At 35.9% G+C, this 20,274-nt stretch overlaps 1 protein-coding gene across 3 annotated transcripts in view; it reads right to left on the reverse strand.

The window, feature by feature from the left end:
* Positions 1–20,274, reverse strand: part of LOC121378989 (V-type proton ATPase 116 kDa subunit a1-like) — a 70,583-nt gene that overhangs the window by 32,373 nt on the left and 17,936 nt on the right. For all 3 annotated transcript variants that reach the window (XM_041507419.1, XM_041507420.1, XM_041507418.1), the window contains exons 2-11: positions 19,671–19,830; positions 19,116–19,194; positions 18,704–18,801; positions 17,099–17,227; positions 15,821–15,915; positions 14,425–14,551; positions 11,324–11,406; positions 10,779–10,872; positions 7,595–7,807; positions 463–613 (exon numbers count right to left, since the gene is read on the reverse strand). In XM_041507419.1, coding sequence (XP_041363353.1) covers positions 463–613; positions 7,595–7,807; positions 10,779–10,872; positions 11,324–11,406; positions 14,425–14,551; positions 15,821–15,915; positions 17,099–17,227; positions 18,704–18,801; positions 19,116–19,194; positions 19,671–19,787 — 1,186 coding nt within the window. In that variant the 5' untranslated portion in view covers positions 19,788–19,830. The remainder of the gene's footprint in view (positions 1–462; positions 614–7,594; positions 7,808–10,778; positions 10,873–11,323; positions 11,407–14,424; positions 14,552–15,820; positions 15,916–17,098; positions 17,228–18,703; positions 18,802–19,115; positions 19,195–19,670; positions 19,831–20,274) is intronic.

Below are 20,274 nucleotides of genomic sequence, written 5' to 3' on the forward strand. Positions count from 1 at the left end.
GGATAGCATATACCACGGCCTTTAATATACCAGTCATGGTGCACTTGCTAGAGTGAGAAATAGCCCAAAGGGCCCACCGACAGGGATCGATCCTCGACCACCCATACATCTAGCGAACGCTTAAACAATGGGCTTTCATGCCCCCCCCCCCCCCCCCCCAACTATTAAAAGCACTCTGCAGTCTCTGAGGTTATCTTTCATTCCAGCCAGTGCACCACGACTGGTATAGCAACGGTCATGGTATGTACTACCCTGTCTGTGGGATGATGCATATAAAAGATCCCTTGCTGCTAATCGAAAAGAGTGGCCCATGAAGTGGCGACAGCGGGTTTCCTCTCTCAATATTTGTGTGGTCCTTAACCATATGTCTGGTGCCACATAACCATAAATAAAATGTGTTGAGTGCATCGTTAAATAAAACATTTCTTTCTTTCTTTCTTTCTGAGGATATCTGAACCTCACCTGGGTTAACCTCCCTGTAGCTGGCGACACCGTAGGCATCAACAATGCCCTGGAATCCCTTGGTGAAGCGGTTTGTTCGGAAGTAGGTCGGCGGTTTCTCGGTCGTATGCATCGGGTGGATGACAGTTGGCACAGTGCTGCCACTCATTTTCTAAAACAAATTTAGAAAAAAAGAACTTTGTTTTGGTGAGCAACACAATTAGAGCACATTCAGTTTGATTAATTGTCAGATGTTAAACATTTGGTAATTCTGACACACTTGTATATATAGTCTGAAAACCCCCCAAACATTGTGTGGTTTAATATACAACCATTAGAGCACATTCAGTTTGATTAATTGTCAGATGTTAAACATTTGGTAATTCTGACACACTTGTATATATAGTCTGAAAACCCCCCAAACATTGTGTGGTTTAATATACAACCATTAGAGCACATTCAGTTTGATTAATTGTCAGATGTTAAACATTTGGTAATTCTGACACACTTGTATATATAGTCTGAAACCCCCAAACATTGTGTGGTTTAATATACAACCATTAGAGCACATTCAGTTTGATTAATTGTCAGATGTTAAACATTTGGTAATTCTGACACACTTGTATATATAGTCTGAAAACCCCCCAAACATTGTGTGGTTTAATATACAACCATTAGAGCATATTCAGTTTGATTAATTGTCAGATGTTAAACATTTGGTAATTCTGACACACTTGTATATATAGTCTGAAAACCCCCCAAACATTGTGTGGTTTAATATACAACCATTAGAGCACATTCAGTTTGATTAATTGTCAGATGTTAAACATTTGGTAATTCTGACACACTTGTATATATAGTCTGAAAACCCCCCAAACATTGTGTGGTTTAATATACAACCATTAGAGCACATTCAGTTTGATTAATTGTCAGATGTTAAACATTTGGTAATTCTGACACACTTGTATATATAGTCTGAAAACCCCCCAAACATTGTGTGGTTTAATATACAACCATTAGAGCACATTCAGTTTGATTAATTGTCAGATGTTAAACATTTGGTAATTCTGACACACTTGTATATATAGTCTGAAAACCCCCCAAACATTGTGTGGTTTAATATACAACCATTAGAGCACATTCAGTTTGATTAATTGTCAGATGTTAAACATTTGGTAATTCTGACACACTTGTATATATAGTCTGAAACACTCAAACATTGTGTGGTTTAATATACAACCATTAGAGCACATTCAGTTTGATTAATTGTCAGATGTTAAACATTTGGTAATTCTGACACACTTGTATATATAGTCTGAAAACCCCCCAAACATTGTGTGGTTTAATATACAACCATTAGAGCATATTCAGTTTGATTAATTGTCAGATGTTAAACATTTGGTAATTCTGATGCACTTGTATATATAGTCTGAAAACCCCCCAAACATTGTGTGGTTTAATATACAACCATTAGAGCACATTCAGTTTGATTAATTGTCAGATGTTAAACATTTGGTAATTCTGACACACTTGTATATATAGTCTGAAAACCCCCCAAACATTGTGTGGTTTAATATACAACCATTAGAACACATTCAGTTTGATTAATTGTCAGATGTTAAACATTTGGTAATTCTGATGCACTTGTATATATAGTCTGAAAACCCCCCAAACATTGTGTGGTTTAATATACAACCATTAGAACACATTCAGTTTGATTAATTGTCAGATGTTAAACATTTGGTAATTCTGATGCACTTGTATATATAGTCTGAAAACCCCCCAAACATTGTGTGGTTTAATATACAACCATTAGAGCATATTCAGTTTGATTAATTGTCAGATGTTAAACATTTGGTAATTCTGATGCACTTGTATATATAGTCTGAAACACTCAAACATTGTGTGGTTTAATATACAACCATTAGAGCACATTCAGTTTGATTAATTGTCAGATGTTAAACATTTGGTAATTCTGACACACTTGTATATATAGTCTGAAAACCCCCCAAACATTGTGTGGTTTAATATACAACCATTAGAGCATATTCAGTTTGATTAATTGTCAGATGTTAAACATTTGGTAATTCTGACACACTTGTATATATAGTCTGAAAACCCCCCAAACATTGTGTGGTTTAATATACAACCATTAGAGCACATTCAGTTTGATTAATTGTCAGATGTTAAACATTTGGTAATTCTGACACACTTGTATATATAGTCTGAAACACTCAAACATTGTGTGGTTTAATATACAACCATTAGAGCACATTCAGTTTGATTAATTGTCAGATGTTAAACATTTGGTAATTCTGACACACTTGTATATATAGTCTGAAAACCCCCCAAACATTGTGTGGTTTAATATACAACCATTAGAGCATATTCAGTTTGATTAATTGTCAGATGTTAAACATTTGGTAATTCTGATGCACTTGTATATATAGTCTGAAAACCCCCCAAACATTGTGTGGTTTAATATACAACCATTAGAGCACATTCAGTTTGATTAATTGTCAGATGTTAAACATTTGGTAATTCTGACACACTTGTATATATAGTCTGAAAACCCCCCAAACATTGTGTGGTTTAATATACAACCATTAGAACACATTCAGTTTGATTAATTGTCAGATGTTAAACATTTGGTAATTCTGATGCACTTGTATATATAGTCTGAAAACCCCCCAAACATTGTGTGGTTTAATATACAACCATTAGAACACATTCAGTTTGATTAATTGTCAGATGTTAAACATTTGGTAATTCTGATGCACTTGTATATATAGTCTGAAAACCCCCCAAACATTGTGTGGTTTAATATACAACCATTAGAGCATATTCAGTTTGATTAATTGTCAGATGTTAAACATTTGGTAATTCTGATGCACTTGTATATATAGTCTGAAACACTCAAACATTGTGTGGTTTAATATACAACCATTAGAGCACATTCAGTTTGATTAATTATCAGATGTTAAACATTTGGTAATTCTGACACACTTGTATATATAGTCTGAAAACCCCCCAAACATTGTGTGGTTTAATATACAACCATTAGAGCATATTCAGTTTGATTAATTGTCAGATGTTAAACATTTGGTAATTCTGACACACTTGTATATATAGTCTGAAAACCCCCCAAACATTGTGTGGTTTAATATACAACCATTAGAGCATATTCAGTTTGATTAATTGTCAGATGTTAAACATTTGGTAATTCTGATGCACTTGTATATATAGTCTGAAAACCCCCCAAACATTGTGTGGTTTAATATACAACCATTAGAGCATATTCAGTTTGATTAATTGTCAGATGTTAAACATTTGGTAATTCTGACACACTTGTATATATAGTCTGAAAACCCCCCAAACATTGTGTGGTTTAATATACAACCATTAGAGCATATTCAGTTTGATTAATTGTCAGATGTTAAACATTTGGTAATTCTGACACACTTGTATATATAGTCTGAAAACCCCCCAAACATTGTGTGGTTTAATATACAACCATTAGAGCATATTCAGTTTGATTAATTGTCAGATGTTAAACATTTGGTAATTCTGACACACTTGTATATATAGTCTGAAAACCCCCCAAACATTGTGTGGTTTAATATACAACCATTAGAGCATATTCAGTTTGATTAATTGTCAGATGTTAAACATTTGGTAATTCTGACACACTTGTATATATAGTCTGAAAACCCCCCAAACATTGTGTGGTTTAATATACAACCATTAGAGCATATTCAGTTTGATTAATTGTCAGATGTTAAACATTTGGTAATTCTGACACACTTGTATATATAGTCTGAAAACCCCCCAAACATTGTGTGGTTTAATATACAACCATTAGAGCACATTCAGTTTGATTAATTGTCAGATGTTAAACATTTGGTAATTCTGATGCACTTGTATATATAGTCTGAAAACCCCCCAAACATTGTGTGGTTTAATATACACCATTAGAGCATATTCAGTTTGATTAATTGTCAGATGTTAAACATTTGGTAATTCTGACACACTTGTATATATAGTCTGAAAACCCCCCAAACATTGTGTGGTTTAATATACAACCATTAGAGCACATTCAGTTTGATTAATTGTCAGATGTTAAACATTTGGTAATTCTGATGCACTTGTATATATAGTCTGAAAACCCCCCAAACATTGTGTGGTTTAATATACAACCATTAGAGCATATTCAGTTTGATTAATTGTCAGATGTTAAACATTTGGTAATTCTGACACACTTGTATATATAGTCTGAAAACCCCCCAAACATTGTGTGGTTTAATATACAACCATTAGAGCATATTCAGTTTGATTAATTGTCAGATGTTAAACATTTGGTAATTCTGATGCACTTGTATATATAGTCTGAAAACCCCCCAAACATTGTGTGGTTTAATATACAACCATTAGAGCACATTCAGTTTGATTAATTGTCAGATGTTAAACATTTGGTAATTCTGACACACTTGTATATATAGTCTGAAAACCCCCCAAACATTGTGTGGTTTAATATACAACCATTAGAACACATTCAGTTTGATTAATTGTCAGATGTTAAACATTTGGTAATTCTGATGCACTTGTATATATAGTCTGAAAACCCCCCAAACATTGTGTGGTTTAATATACAACCATTAGAACACATTCAGTTTGATTAATTGTCAGATGTTAAACATTTGGTAATTCTGATGCACTTGTATATATAGTCTGAAAACCCCCCAAACATTGTGTGGTTTAATATACAACCATTAGAGCATATTCAGTTTGATTAATTGTCAGATGTTAAACATTTGGTAATTCTGATGCACTTGTATATATAGTCTGAAACACTCAAACATTGTGTGGTTTAATATACAACCATTAGAGCACATTCAGTTTGATTAATTGTCAGATGTTAAACATTTGGTAATTCTGACACACTTGTATATATAGTCTGAAAACCCCCCAAACATTGTGTGGTTTAATATACAACCATTAGAGCATATTCAGTTTGATTAATTGTCAGATGTTAAACATTTGGTAATTCTGACACACTTGTATATATAGTCTGAAAACCCCCCAAACATTGTGTGGTTTAATATACAACCATTAGAGCATATGCAGTTTGATTAATTGTCAGATGTTAAACATTTGGTAATTCTGATGCACTTGTATATATAGTCTGAAAACCCCCCAAACATTGTGTGGTTTAATATACAACCATTAGAGCATATTCAGTTTGATTAATTGTCAGATGTTAAACATTTGGTAATTCTGACACACTTGTATATATAGTCTGAAAACCCCCCAAACATTGTGTGGTTTAATATACAACCATTAGAGCATATTCAGTTTGATTAATTGTCAGATGTTAAACATTTGGTAATTCTGACACACTTGTATATATAGTCTGAAAACCCCCCAAACATTGTGTGGTTTAATATACAACCATTAGAGCATATTCAGTTTGATTAATTGTCAGATGTTAAACATTTGGTAATTCTGACACACTTGTATATATAGTCTGAAAACCCCCCAAACATTGTGTGGTTTAATATACAACCATTAGAGCATATTCAGTTTGATTAATTGTCAGATGTTAAACATTTGGTAATTCTGACACACTTGTATATATAGTCTGAAAACCCCCCAAACATTGTGTGGTTTAATATACAACCATTAGAGCATATTCAGTTTGATTAATTGTCAGATGTTAAACATTTGGTAATTCTGACACACTTGTATATATAGTCTGAAAACCCCCCAAACATTGTGTGGTTTAATATACAACCATTAGAGCACATTCAGTTTGATTAATTGTCAGATGTTAAACATTTGGTAATTCTGATGCACTTGTATATATAGTCTGAAAACCCCCCAAACATTGTGTGGTTTAATATACAACCATTAGAGCATATTCAGTTTGATTAATTGTCAGATGTTAAACATTTGGTAATTCTGACACACTTGTATATATAGTCTGAAAACCCCCCAAACATTGTGTGGTTTAATATACAACCATTAGAGCACATTCAGTTTGATTAATTGTCAGATGTTAAACATTTGGTAATTCTGATGCACTTGTATATATAGTCTGAAAACCCCCCAAACATTGTGTGGTTTAATATACAACCATTAGAGCATATTCAGTTTGATTAATTGTCAGATGTTAAACATTTGGTAATTCTGACACACTTGTATATATAGTCTGAAAACCCCCCAAACATTGTGTGGTTTAATATACAACCATTAGAGCACATTCAGTTTGATTAATTGTCAGATGTTAAACATTTGGTAATTCTGATGCACTTGTATATATAGTCTGAAAACCCCCCAAACATTGTGTGGTTTAATATACAACCATTAGAGCATATTCAGTTTGATTAATTGTCAGATGTTAAACATTTGGTAATTCTGACACACTTGTATATATAGTCTGAAACACTCAAACATTGTGTGGTTTAATATACAACCATTAGAGCATATTCAGTTTGATTAATTAAAGTTTGTTTTGTTCTAAGACACCACTAGAGCATATTGATTTATTAATCATCAGCTATTGGATGTGAAACATTTGGTAATTTCGACATCGTCTTAGAAAGGAAATCCGCTACATTTTTCAATTAGTAGCAAGGGATCTTTTATATGCACTATCCTACAGACAAGATAGCACATATCTCTGATATACCAGTCGTGGTCCATTATTAGATGTCAAACATTTGGTAATTTTGACTCACATGTATATAGTCTTAAAAAAACTACATTTTGTGGTTTAGTATGACACCATTAAAACATATTCAATTTGATTAATTTCTTGTGTCAGCCAGGGCACCACGATTGGTATATGAAAGGCTGTGATACCAGTATATGCTATCCTGTTTATGGGATGGTGCAAATAAACAATCCCTTGCTATTAATAGAAAAATGTAGCGAGCTTCCTCTCTAAGACTATACATGTATGTTAAAATTACCAAATGTTTGACATCCAATAGACAATAATTAATAAATCAATGTGATTTAGTGGTGTCGTTAAACAAAACAAACTTTAGACTTTTTATAGACATAGAACTTTAATTCCCTGCATTCCATCCAGATTATTTAAATGTGGTAGGCCTTCTACGAATTCTGAATATTTTCTGATCATCATAGTTACCTCCCCTTCTTTAAGAGCTCTCCGTAGGTCCTCCTGAGCCTTGAGCGGACACCATCCCTCGGCGATGAGCGAGTTGTGCGACATGTCGAAGTTGAACATGTTCAGCGTGTGGTAGATGGCCTTGATCTTCTCCACCTTGATGATCCAGCTCCGGATCTCCTTCTGGGCGCCCACCAGGACTCGGCGACGGTGGTCCTCTGTCTGGTTTAAAACCTAAACGAAACACACAAACACACAAGTCTTTAAAGAGGAGCTCTCATAATGCATATTATTACCCATATGGTTAAAAATATCTTGGTACATATCAAAGTGATACGTCCCTCTAGGATGTCAAGTGGGACGTTACACTTTTGACGTCACACGATGACGTCATCAATTGGCGCACTACAACCTTACAGGAACATCAACGAAACGAGATGAGTGATATACATTATGATCGATTATGGGTAATAAATAGGATATTAAACTCATTAAAGCTTGTGACAATTGAAAATTATTTCACTTGGGACATAAACATGGTACGAAATGGAAGCTCGTTTAATATCCTATAATTATTACCCATATGGTTAAAAATATCTTGGTACATATCAAAGTGATACGTCCCACTAGAACACCACATGGGACGTAACACTTTATAACATCATTGATTAGTGCACAACACCCTTACAGGAACGGCAACCAAATGAGTTGAATGATATAAAAAAGATCGATTGTGGGTAATAAATAGGATATTAAACTTGCTACCATTTCGCTAAAGCTCGTGACAATTAAATATTATTTCACTCGAAACATAAACATGATACAAAATGGAAGCATGTTTCATATCCTATAATTATTACCCATATGGTTAAAAATATTTTGGTATATCAAAGTGATACATCCCACTAGAACGCCAAGTGGGACGTAACACTTCGACGTCACAGAACGACGTCATAATTTTGCGCACTACAACCTTACACAACCATAAACGTTTTTGGTGCACTGTGATGGAACATTCATAGGTGCAACAATAAACCAAGTTTCATTGATGGGCTTATAGTTTGTGAGAAACTGATCTGAACATGAAACTTTAATGTTATACGTGTACTTCAATTTAAAAATTGACACCATCACCACTGTCGCTTCCACAAATGTTGAAAAAGTATTGCCCATATCTTGCTTTTTACTTCATAAAGGCAAGACAAAAATTACTAACAAATAATTGTTTTTCAAAACATTTCTGTGATCTTTAAAGTGCTGTGCCAGACCATACACTAAAATTTCAAATTCCACAATTAAATGCTTTCTTAATTCATTGCAATAATATTTTACACCGATATGTAAATCAATAATTACGAAAATGCCTCATAAAAGTATTAAAACATCACTCCCGTAGAACACTGCCGGAAAAGACTGAGTAAAATTCTCTGTAAAAACATTTGTCTGTAAATAGCCGTGACGTCACGAAGGGAACGTGCTTCACAGAAACCTACCACGAGATGACTTCCAGCGCAAGCGAAAGTGGACCGACAGCGACTGCCAAGCTCATTGATCATGCGATTCTTCTTTCGATGATGAATAATGTAGTAATAACGACTGGACTAATATTTGTGCAACACAACAAATAATAAATATGCCGTATCAGTTTGAACCTGGAACATCTTCCGACGAACCACCGGCCTGACAGATGACAATGAAAATGGTCGTGGAGACAGTTTACCACTAATTTATAACTTTTATTCTTGTTTTGTTCTTTAGCTTTTCGTGCGAATTTTTTTTTACACTGTATGTTCTAATACTTGTGATGTAGTAGAAAAGATGATAATAACTCTTGAATTCTACGAGTCAAGTGGACCCAATATCGGTAATTTTAAGAAATAAACAAAAATGACTTTTAGTCCATCCCATCCCTCTATGAAGATGTTTTTTTGTGTGAATAATTTCAGTTTAGTTTGACGTAAAAAAAAACAGAAAAAAAAAGTGCTTTGGAAATAACAAAACAATACTATTTTTTTTGTGTGCAGTTGTGAAAACAGACTGCTCAGAAATAAATAACTTATAGCACATTCCATAGTATGAAAAAAGGTTTTCTGTGGGAAGGTATAGTAAAATTAATTTAATGTATTTATAGTCTGTTTTACAAGGAACGCCTTTTTTCATACTATGGAATTTACAAGTCATTTATTCCTGAGGCGATTGTTTTCTAAGATGCATACAAAATTGGCTTCTTTTTTTTCTTTTTCTTTTTCTTTTTTTTACAAAAAAACCCTACATTTTTGTAGGATGGGACGGACTAGGCTATACATACTTACTTGTCTGTACTTTATTGTTTTAATGTTCTCGAACTGTAAAGAAAAATCTCACAAACGAACGAGATGCAAACGACGACAAATCGGATCTCGATGATTGCACGAACCGTGCATAAGAAAACAAACTGACCAGAGTTGACGCAATTTGGGACATTGACGATATGCACCCCAAGGTCGTTTCGGTGTGGATGGTGTCGGCTTGTTGTCATTTGTTTTGTGTCGCAGAAAAATTGTTGGAACGGCATCTTTTTTTAAAAAGCCATAACACATGGTATTCCCATATCTCGCTTAAGCCGACAAGCCAGTTCGGACGAATCGAAACTAAAGTGTCTCCTGTCGCAACGGTCTCCGGCATTTTGTTCCTGTCCAGTATTTCCACGTTGTTTTAATCAAATTCACACACAGCTTTCTCACAGCAACATTACTAGGAAATGCGTGAAGACTAAATTTATCGACTTTTGTATTGCTACAGCCGCCAACAACATGCCGTTTAACCATAATAAACACAAAAGAAGCAATGAACAATGGCGCTGACTATCGAAAGGAGTTCCCTTCATGACGTCACGGATCAAATCTTACGGAAATTCCCGAAACGAATTCAGCTGGTTCTGTTTTTCAGGGGAATATTTTTAAATGGAAACTATACCGGTATATAATTTTTTTACATTTTGGTTTTTTAATTTTCTAATCATATTAAATAATATCTTGATTGATATAGCTCAATACATCATACATCTGGAACAGCACTTTAACACAAATTTAAAATATTACAAAGTATAAAGATTTTTTTATTGGGAATTTTTTTTAAAACCAGTGTCCGTGTTAGTTAATAAATAAAACATTTACAAATTCCCAGTGCTAGCACTATGGTGTAGAAAAGTAATTTTAAAACAAACCATCTTCAAGTCCTCAAGACGAGTTGTAACTCCACGGAACATTTCATCTCTCTCTTGGGGCGACTCTGGACACGGATACAGAGAGGCTCGGAATCTACAGTAAAACACACACACACATATATATATATACAGCAAACAAAACACAGACAGACACACAGACAGACACACAGACAGACAAAGATAGAGAGACAGAGACAGAGACAGAGACAGAGAGAGAGAGAGAGAGAGAGAGAGAGAGAGAGAGAGAGAGAGAGAGAGAGAGAGAGGAGAGATAGAGAAGAATGATAGAGAGGGAGAAACAAGTAAAAGACAGACAGACAGATGCAGAGAGAGAAAGATAGAGATAGACAGACAGAAGGACATAATAGACAGACAAAAATACATACAGACCGATACAGACCAATACATAGACAGACAGACAGACAAACCGAAAGAAATGGACAGATGGACTGAACAACTTGAAACCTAAGCAATTATAAAGGTCAGTTTGAAATTAAAGGCAACAATTAGCTGATCAATATATTCAAAACTATATAATCAAATACCCTTCACAAATTTTCTTGACTTTAATCTTGAGTTGTTCCCCTTGGAAAAAAATGATGAAGACACACTTGACAATGGGATAACCCTGAAATAGGAATTAACATAAATATGTACTGAGAATCACTGTCAGTGAGAAGAAAAGAAACACCTATGTGTTAGCCATATTACAAATAAGTAGTAATGTATATATATGTGTATATATATGTGTATATATATATATATATATATATATATATATATATATATATATATATATATATATATATATATATATAGTAATGTATATATATGTGTATATATATGTGTATATATATATATATATATATATATATATATATATTTATATATTATCCACATGGTTCAACATAACCGGGTTAATAATAATGACGTTGCTTCCCCAGTTCTAGCTCAGACTGTGCGAGTGAAATATGACGTCATTTTGACATCTTCTAGTTGATTATTATCTGAGTTTGTGTGTCATACTGATGCTACGAAACGAATGTCAGGATTTTTGTATTACCTGAGCGAGAGCGAGGGTAATACTTAAATCCTCACACAAGTTTTGTAAAACCAGTATGACACACACGCCAGTGTAATAATTTCTTTATTATCCATATTATTATTGTAATTTTTTATGAATAACCAGGCCCAAGGGCCGTCTCAAAATATTTCAACCACAACTAGAAGACGACAAAATGACGTCATATTTCACACGCACAGTCTGAGCTAGAACTGGGGAAGCAACGTCATTATTATTAACTCGGTTATGTTGAACCATGTGGATAATATATATATATATATATATATATATATATATATATATATATATATATATATATATATATATATATACTCTTCAAAAGAAGAAACGCAAAACCACATTGTCGTAACATTTGGAGAATTGATTTAATTATTGAATGGTGAGTCCGATAATTACCAAATGTTGCAGGATTGTTCACAGTTCACTCTAGTCCATTGTGAGTAAGTGATAGGACACACCACCAAGGTCAAGGTCATCTGGAGTCAATACCGGGTGTGGCCTCTGCGTGTGTTGACAACTGCCTGGCACCGCCTGCCCATTGAAGCAACCAGAGTACGAATGACGTCCCGGGGGATGGTGGCCCACTCGGCCTGCAAGGCTGCTGCCAGCTCGGGCAGGGTCTGGGGCTGTGGTTGACGCTGTCGGAGGCGTCGGTCCAACTCGTCCCATAGATGCTCAATTGGGTTCAAATCCGGTGATATCGATGGCCAAGGAAGGACATTAATGTTGTTGTTCTGTAGGAAAGCCGTTGTGAGACGTGCTGTGTGAGGCCTGGCGTTGTCATGTTGGAACACTGCGTTGGCGTTGGCCATAACTGGAACGATGTGTGGCCGGAGGATCTGGTCAATGTAGCCCTGTGCATTCAGGTTGCCCTGCACGTGGACCAGGTCAGTTCTGCCAGTGTGTGAGATGGCTGCCCACACCATGACACTACCCCCGCCGAATCTGTGCACTTCCTGCACGCAGTTTGCCGCATAACGTTCACCACGACGCCTATACACGCGACATCTTCCATCATGACGTCGGAGCAGAAATCGGGACTCGTCACTGAACCACACCTGTCTCCATCGCAGTTGAGGCCATTGTCGATGAATCTGGCACCACTGCAGTCGGAGTCGACGGTGTTGTGGTGTTAAGATGACACCTCGAACTGGACGTCTGGCACGAATTCCTACCTCACGTAGGCGGTTCCGTACGGTCTGGTCGGATATCCTGCGCAAACCTGGTATTGCTGTGGCTGTGGAGGTGGCAGTAGTCAATCGTTCCCGAAGGTGGCGTACCCGGATGTAGCGGTCCTGCCCGGGGGTAGTGACCCGTGGTCGACCGGATCTAGGGAGGTCACGTGTTGATCCATGTTGCTGGTAACGGTTCCACAGTCTGGAGATGGTGCTTGGGGACACATGGAATGCCCTGGCAACGGCCGTTCTGAATTCGCCTGCGTCTAGTCGGCCGATGGCATTGTTTCTCTGCGGTTCACTGAGACGTGGCATGTCCTGGATTGTCAACTGTCGGCCAGATACAGAGGCCAGGCAAGCGAACACCCTGCACTTTTATACTGTCGGTGTTCATGTTGCACGTGCAGACAACGCACGTGCAGTGGTGACATGGTTTGCACGTGGCTGCGTTTTTGCGAATATTCACATTTTGGAACTTTATTGTACAGTAGCTGCGTTTTATCGAATGTAACCGTGGGAATGTGTTTGGGACATGCAATGACCTTATATTCACAAAGCATGAACCGGTAGGAAACATAAAATCGGAGTTATAACCCATTTGTACCCTTTTGCGTTTCTTTTTTTGAAGAGTATATATATATATATATATATGAAAATGAAAAGTTAAGTTTTGAATAACAACCAGCTTTGCTGGTATAGTGGTTAAGTTGTTAGTCTTAAGGCTGGTAGGTACTGGGCTTGCAGATGACCCTGCCCCTAACCCCCTACAACCCCTGTCTTGTATACTAATGGACAGATTTATCAACTGATTACATATAATCGAGTTCGCAAGCAGAGGTCCAGGATATGCTTCCTTAAGGCTACAACAACTAATTATTACTTTAAAACAAAAAACAGAATAAAAAACAACTAGTCATTAACCAGTGTCCTGGACTGACAACCCAGGTAACCAAGATGTGTGCCCTAGACAGTATGCTTGAAAACGTTATTGTTCAAGGGTCATAACTCTGTAAAAATGCAGTACATGATAAAGCTATACACAAAATTTCAGCTCAGTAATTTGCGGCACTGCGAAATACAAGTCTGGAAAATAAATTTTCGTATTTCCTAAGTTTAAGAGTCATAACTCTGTAAAAATAGGTAAATCGTCATGAAAGTCAAACTTGATCTGTATATAATAAAGCTATAAAAAATATTTCAGCCCAGTAACTTGAGGCATTGCAAAAAAAAGTCTGAAAAACTATATGTGGGATAGACGGATGGACGGAATGATGGACAGACAGACAGAACAACAGTGATGAAACCTATAGTAGGACCGGTAGGGGACAAATAAGTAAGAAAATCTAGCTAAAATAAAAGTAAAAGCAATAACTCCTATGAGTCTTACTGTGACCGGGTCCTCCATTTTGATCATGATCTCGTCGTATCGCAGAAAGACGTTGCCACGACACGCAAACCACAACATCCTCTCAAACGCTGGCACTTTCTCACGAGGAATCACTCCAGCTAAAAACCTACAAAAAATAAATAACATTAAAGTTAAATCAGCTCATTTTTAAATCTTCATCTTCTGAGCATTGTGAAAAATGTTTTGTTTTGTTTAACGACACCACTAGATAGGGTCTCCACGAGTACTCGAGTACTCGGGTACGGGTCGAGTCTACCAAGACTGGAGTCTGTTCACAGGACTCGAGTACCCGTACAAGGTGGAATACAGTGATCAACTACAATACAATGGACAATGTAGGACAATAATTTCAGCTATAGATAATCAACAATATAAGTTACACAATCATTACATGATCATGCACTTGTTTCTCTTTTTAAACTGACCGTCTGTTCATCACAACACTTCTAAATGCAATACAATGGCATGATTTGGCATCCATGTTCAGTGCTGGAATTAAGATACATAATGCTATTTTACTTTATTCCTTAGTCTCATCATCTAGTGTGCGTGTCGGGTACTCGGGTCCGGGTCGAGATTGACCCTCAGGTCCTTGAGTCCAGTATTTTGGACTTGATGAGGCCCTACTACTAGAGCACATCAACTGATTAATCATCGGCTATTGGATATCATACATTTGGTAATTTTGACATAGAGTCTTAGAGAGGAAACCCACTACATTTTTTCATTAGTAGCAAGGGATCTTTTATATGCACCATCCCACAGGCAGGATATCTGGGCATTGTGTTTTAGTGAACACTACATTACATACAGTACATTGAGGTCATTTTTTAATTTAATTATTTGTATTATTACATTCATCCCTTTAATAATAAACAAACAGGCATAAATCATATGAATTTTATTTACAACCATTAGTATTACTTTCTGATTAGAAGCTGTCATTACTTATATAGAATAAACAAAATAAAAAGTAAATTAAAAAAAGATAATCCTACTGAATATTGATTTTTGTGTGTGTGTGTATATATATATATATATATATATATATATATATATATATATATATATATATATACACACATGTATATATGTACAAACATATATATTAAAAAATCATGGGACTGTAACTGTGTGAAATATCAAAGTTACATTCCTCGTACTTTTTATGATAAATAATTCTATATTCAGTAGGGATAAAAAAAAAATAAAAAAATTGGGGGGGGGGGGGGGGGGAGAGGGGGCACCCAATATATATATACCTGCATGATTATGTTGATTTCTTATCCACTGGGGCATGGGTATATTATTTACATGTGGGTTATTATGGTTATTACCGAGTAAAGCAGACAACTATACAACGGCTACCACGTACCCGAGCTGTATGGAGGTCATGGCCTGCACACCTTCAGTGTGAGTCACCAGTGCATCCTGCACCTCGGCCACTATCCCAGACATCTCATTACCATACTGAAGAAAAAAGAAAGGAATGTGTTTAGACACATCTCGATACAGTTGAAACTACGGCTATTTCACTTGGTCAGGGCCAAACAATTATATATAATATATTAAGCAAACTTGTATTGTGTGTTTTTAACACTTTCGTCAGGTTGTCTATGTCAATAAAAAATCACCAATATTTTTGCGATATGTTCTTTTATCACTGAATCATAATATGACATGACAAATATACAGAATATAAACTGTAAATTTTACTTATTTAATGCTCATTTTGTCAATATAAAAATTCTGTGGAAACAACTTTCTAGCACTGACCCAGTGATTTGGTATCTAACATTTGCAGATTTCAACATTTGATCTAGACATTGAAAGAGGAAACCTAAAGTTACTAGATTAATAGTTTCTGACACGAATCAAGAAAATCAATCTTTGTAGCAAGCTTTAGCGATCTCCAAGGATTGATGTTCTTGAGACGAGTGTCAGAAAAACCATCTACAAAAGGACAAGTGTCAGAAAAACCATCTACAAAAGGACAAGTGCCAGAAATATTTTTTAGTTCAATCAGTGTTATAATTTTAGTATAATTACAATAAAATTACTTCATTTTATTTTTGTACCGTGCAATGATGACCCTGCTCACAGCTTATATATGTTATGTCACTAGACCGAATGCATGCAGCGTTACGTAATATGTAACATCAGGTATCACCTTTGCTTAGAGAATGACATAATCATCAGGTAGCAACAGCCTAAACGTCAAGACCAATTAACCAATGAAAAGGACTGATTACAGTCTACGGGACGTGTGTAAGATGGTTCTTCTAACACAGCTTTCTAGTACCTTTCTACTAGGCTACTATTTCCACAGATAAGAAAGCAGATACTGGTACCACGACCCAGTGGCATAGCATGGGTGGGGCCACCGTGGCGGTTGCTCGGGGTACACAATTCTGGACTGGTGGAAGGGACTCGGGGAGTGCTAACAGTCCACTGGTTAGGGGGCACAATACTTGTCCCGGGCACTGGCAACCCATGCTACGCCACTGCCACAACCTTTGGTGTATGTTTACAAGGGTGAGCATAAAAAACCGTCTGTTGTATTATAATTATGTAGTTTATAAAATGTTTTTAAATAATTTTTATTCAGATAATAAAACGACTTTGATTTGTTATAAAAAGTAAGAAAACCTACTGCCTGGAAGAAAGTCTGAGTTTTTATCAAGACTTCGCGCAGTTCGGCAAGTTCGAGAAAATTCCTCTTCAGGGCTTCAGCATTCGTGTTCACTTCCCTCAGCTCACTCTCGTTCTTCTCAAACGTTGCCTACAAACACACAACATGGGGCTCGAAATAAGAAACAAAATAAGACCTGCTGAAAATACGACAGCACAGGGTGAGGGGAGGGTTTGGGATGGGGTGGGGACTAGGACATCTAATGACCTCTTAGAGCATTAAAAATTAAAATAATATAACACATAAATTAAATGAAAAATGACCTGCAACATTTCAATAATTTTAGAAGGTGAACTTTTATTTCACACGCTAGGTTTAACAAGAAGGAAGGAAATGGTTTATTTAACGACGCACTCAACACATTTTATTTACGGTTATATGGCATCAGACATATGGTTAAGGACCACACAGATATTGAGAGAAAACCCGCTGTTGCCACTTCATGGGCTACTCTTTTCGAGTAGCAGCAAGGGATCTTTTATATGCATCATCCCACAGACAGGGTAGTACATACCACGGCCTTTGCTATACCAGTCGTGGTGCACCGACTGGAATGAAAGATAACCTCAGAGCCTGCAGAGTGCTTTTAATAGTTGAGGGGGGGGGGGGGGGGAGCCCATTTTAGCGTATTTCAGTATTATATCATTAAAAAAGTATTTTAAAATGTATTCTGAAGTGAACTTGACATAAAATCTAATATGCTACTAAATAATGAAAAAGGTTACAGCTGGTTATTCATCAGTACATGTATATGGATGCAAAACATTATTATCTTCAGTCATGTACAGCCAACCTATTGTGTAATTATACTTGGCTAACAGAATCAGACATATACATGTTCACACATCATTAACCTAACATTCAGTTTTAATAATACTGTGTCGTTATACTTGGCTAACAGAATCAGACATATACATGTTCACACATCATTAACCTAACATTCAGTTTTAATAATATTGTGTCGTTATACTTGGCTAACAGAATCAGACATATACATGTTCACACATCATTAACCTAACATTCAGTTTTAATAATACTGTGTCGTTATACTTGGCTAACAGAATCAGACATATACATGTTCACACATCATTAACCTAACATTCAGTTTTAATAATATTGTGTCGTTATACTTGGCTAACAGAATCAGACATATGCATGTTCACACATCATTAACCTAACATTCAGTTTTAATAATATTGTGTCGTTATACTTGGCTAACAGAATCAGACATATACATGTTCACACATCATTAACCTAACATTCAGTTTTAATAATAACAGATCTACAAATGTGTATGGGACAGAAGGACAGAGACAAACCTACATATGTATATTCTCCCCGGCTGTACCGGTCGGAGACCAATAATCTGCTGTTTGTAGACAGACTCTTACCTCTAAATCCACCATCTCTTTGGGGGCAGGAGCTTTACAGCCTAAGGTTTTCTCCATAGTCAGGAATCACCAAACAAAACTATATATGAGACAGAAGGACAGAGACAAACCTATATTCCTCTCCAGTTTTACTGGTTGGAGACCAATAATCCACTGTTTTTAGACTGACTCTTACCTCTAAATCCACCATCTCTTTGGGTGCAGGAGCTTTAGGGTTTTCTCCATAGTCGGGAATCACCAAGCTGTCTTTCTTGATTTCCTTCTCAATGTACCCTGAAACAAGAGGCATTCATTAACAATACTCCGCAAAAGTGATTGATGTGAATTTGTGAAAACATTTATTAATATTTTAGACAGGGTCACTGCATTAGAACTGAAATAGTTAATGAGATATGAAGAACATGTAAAACATTTCTTGGGTCATCCTGAAAAATGGTAAAGTTTTAAAATGGTAAAGTTTTAATATGTTGTAATATGTATTATTTTAAAAGAAATTAAATGCCTGAAAAAAGGCAGTAAAACTTCTAGAATCAGCCAGAATACAAAAGACCAGTCTAATGTAAATCAACCAATAGAAATATTCATACTGATTTTTCTCTCCATTTCTTCACATCTCCTTACTTCGTTGACAAACTTTCTCTGGAAAGCATTCACATGAGCATTCAACTGCAAAAGAAGGATTACATTACATTTTGTACAATTAATGACAACTGCTACATGCTGCAGTATGCATGATGGATCACAAAATTTGCCAATACTTCCCCACCCAGATGAGATAAAAACAATTTAGGGATTGTTTTCTTTCACATCATAAGCTGCTCCAGGCTAACAACTGTACCATTAGATTGTCTTAGAATAAGTGCTGATGTATAATATTATTTCCAATATCATACTGAACTCCATTGAAAATGAACCACCCAATTTTCAATTGTTATAGCTATAGCATGTGTGAGGTTGCTATAAAATATACAATAACCCTTGTATACAATTTTTGGTTTATTTTTTTGCCTTCCAGAATACATTCAATTATACAAGAATAGTTAAACATGTTATTTATTTTCTTATTTCCTTAATACACCAAAGACTCTGACTGGTGCATTTATAGTGGAGTTCAGTATAGGTACATCTTGATCAGCACTCACATCTTTGAACTGCATCAGGCCTAGTTCACCGAGCTCCGATACACACGCGTACGCAGCCTCAGTCTGGAGAAATAGCTGAACCAGCGACATTTCTTCACTGCGGAACAAGTTCCCCATTTTGTCTGTTAGTTAAAACACCTCTTCCTCAATGACTTTTATTCTGTAAAATATAAAAATTAAAAGCCATATTTGATTTGTTTAACACCACCAGTACAGCACATTGACTAGTTTCATTTAATCATCAGCGATTGGATGTCAAACATTTCATAAAGTTAAAGTTTGTTTTGTTTAACACCACCAGTACAGCACATTGACTAGTTTCATTTAATCATCAGCGATTGGATGTCAAACATTTGATAAAGTTAAAATTTTATTTGTTTAACAACACCAATAAATCACATTGATTTATCAATCATGATTCATCTACTGGATTTCAAACATTTGGTATTTTTAGACATATAGTCTTAGAGAGGAAACCCACTACATTTTCCCCCATAGACAGGATAGCATATACCATGGCCTTTGATATACCAGTCATGGTACATTGGGTGGAGCGAGAAATATCCCAATGGGCCCACTGACAAAGATCAATCCTATACTGACC

The sequence above is a fragment of the Gigantopelta aegis genome, chromosome 8, assembly GCF_016097555.1.
Source record: "Gigantopelta aegis isolate Gae_Host chromosome 8, Gae_host_genome, whole genome shotgun sequence".
NCBI lineage: Eukaryota > Metazoa > Mollusca > Gastropoda > Neomphalida > Peltospiridae > Gigantopelta > Gigantopelta aegis.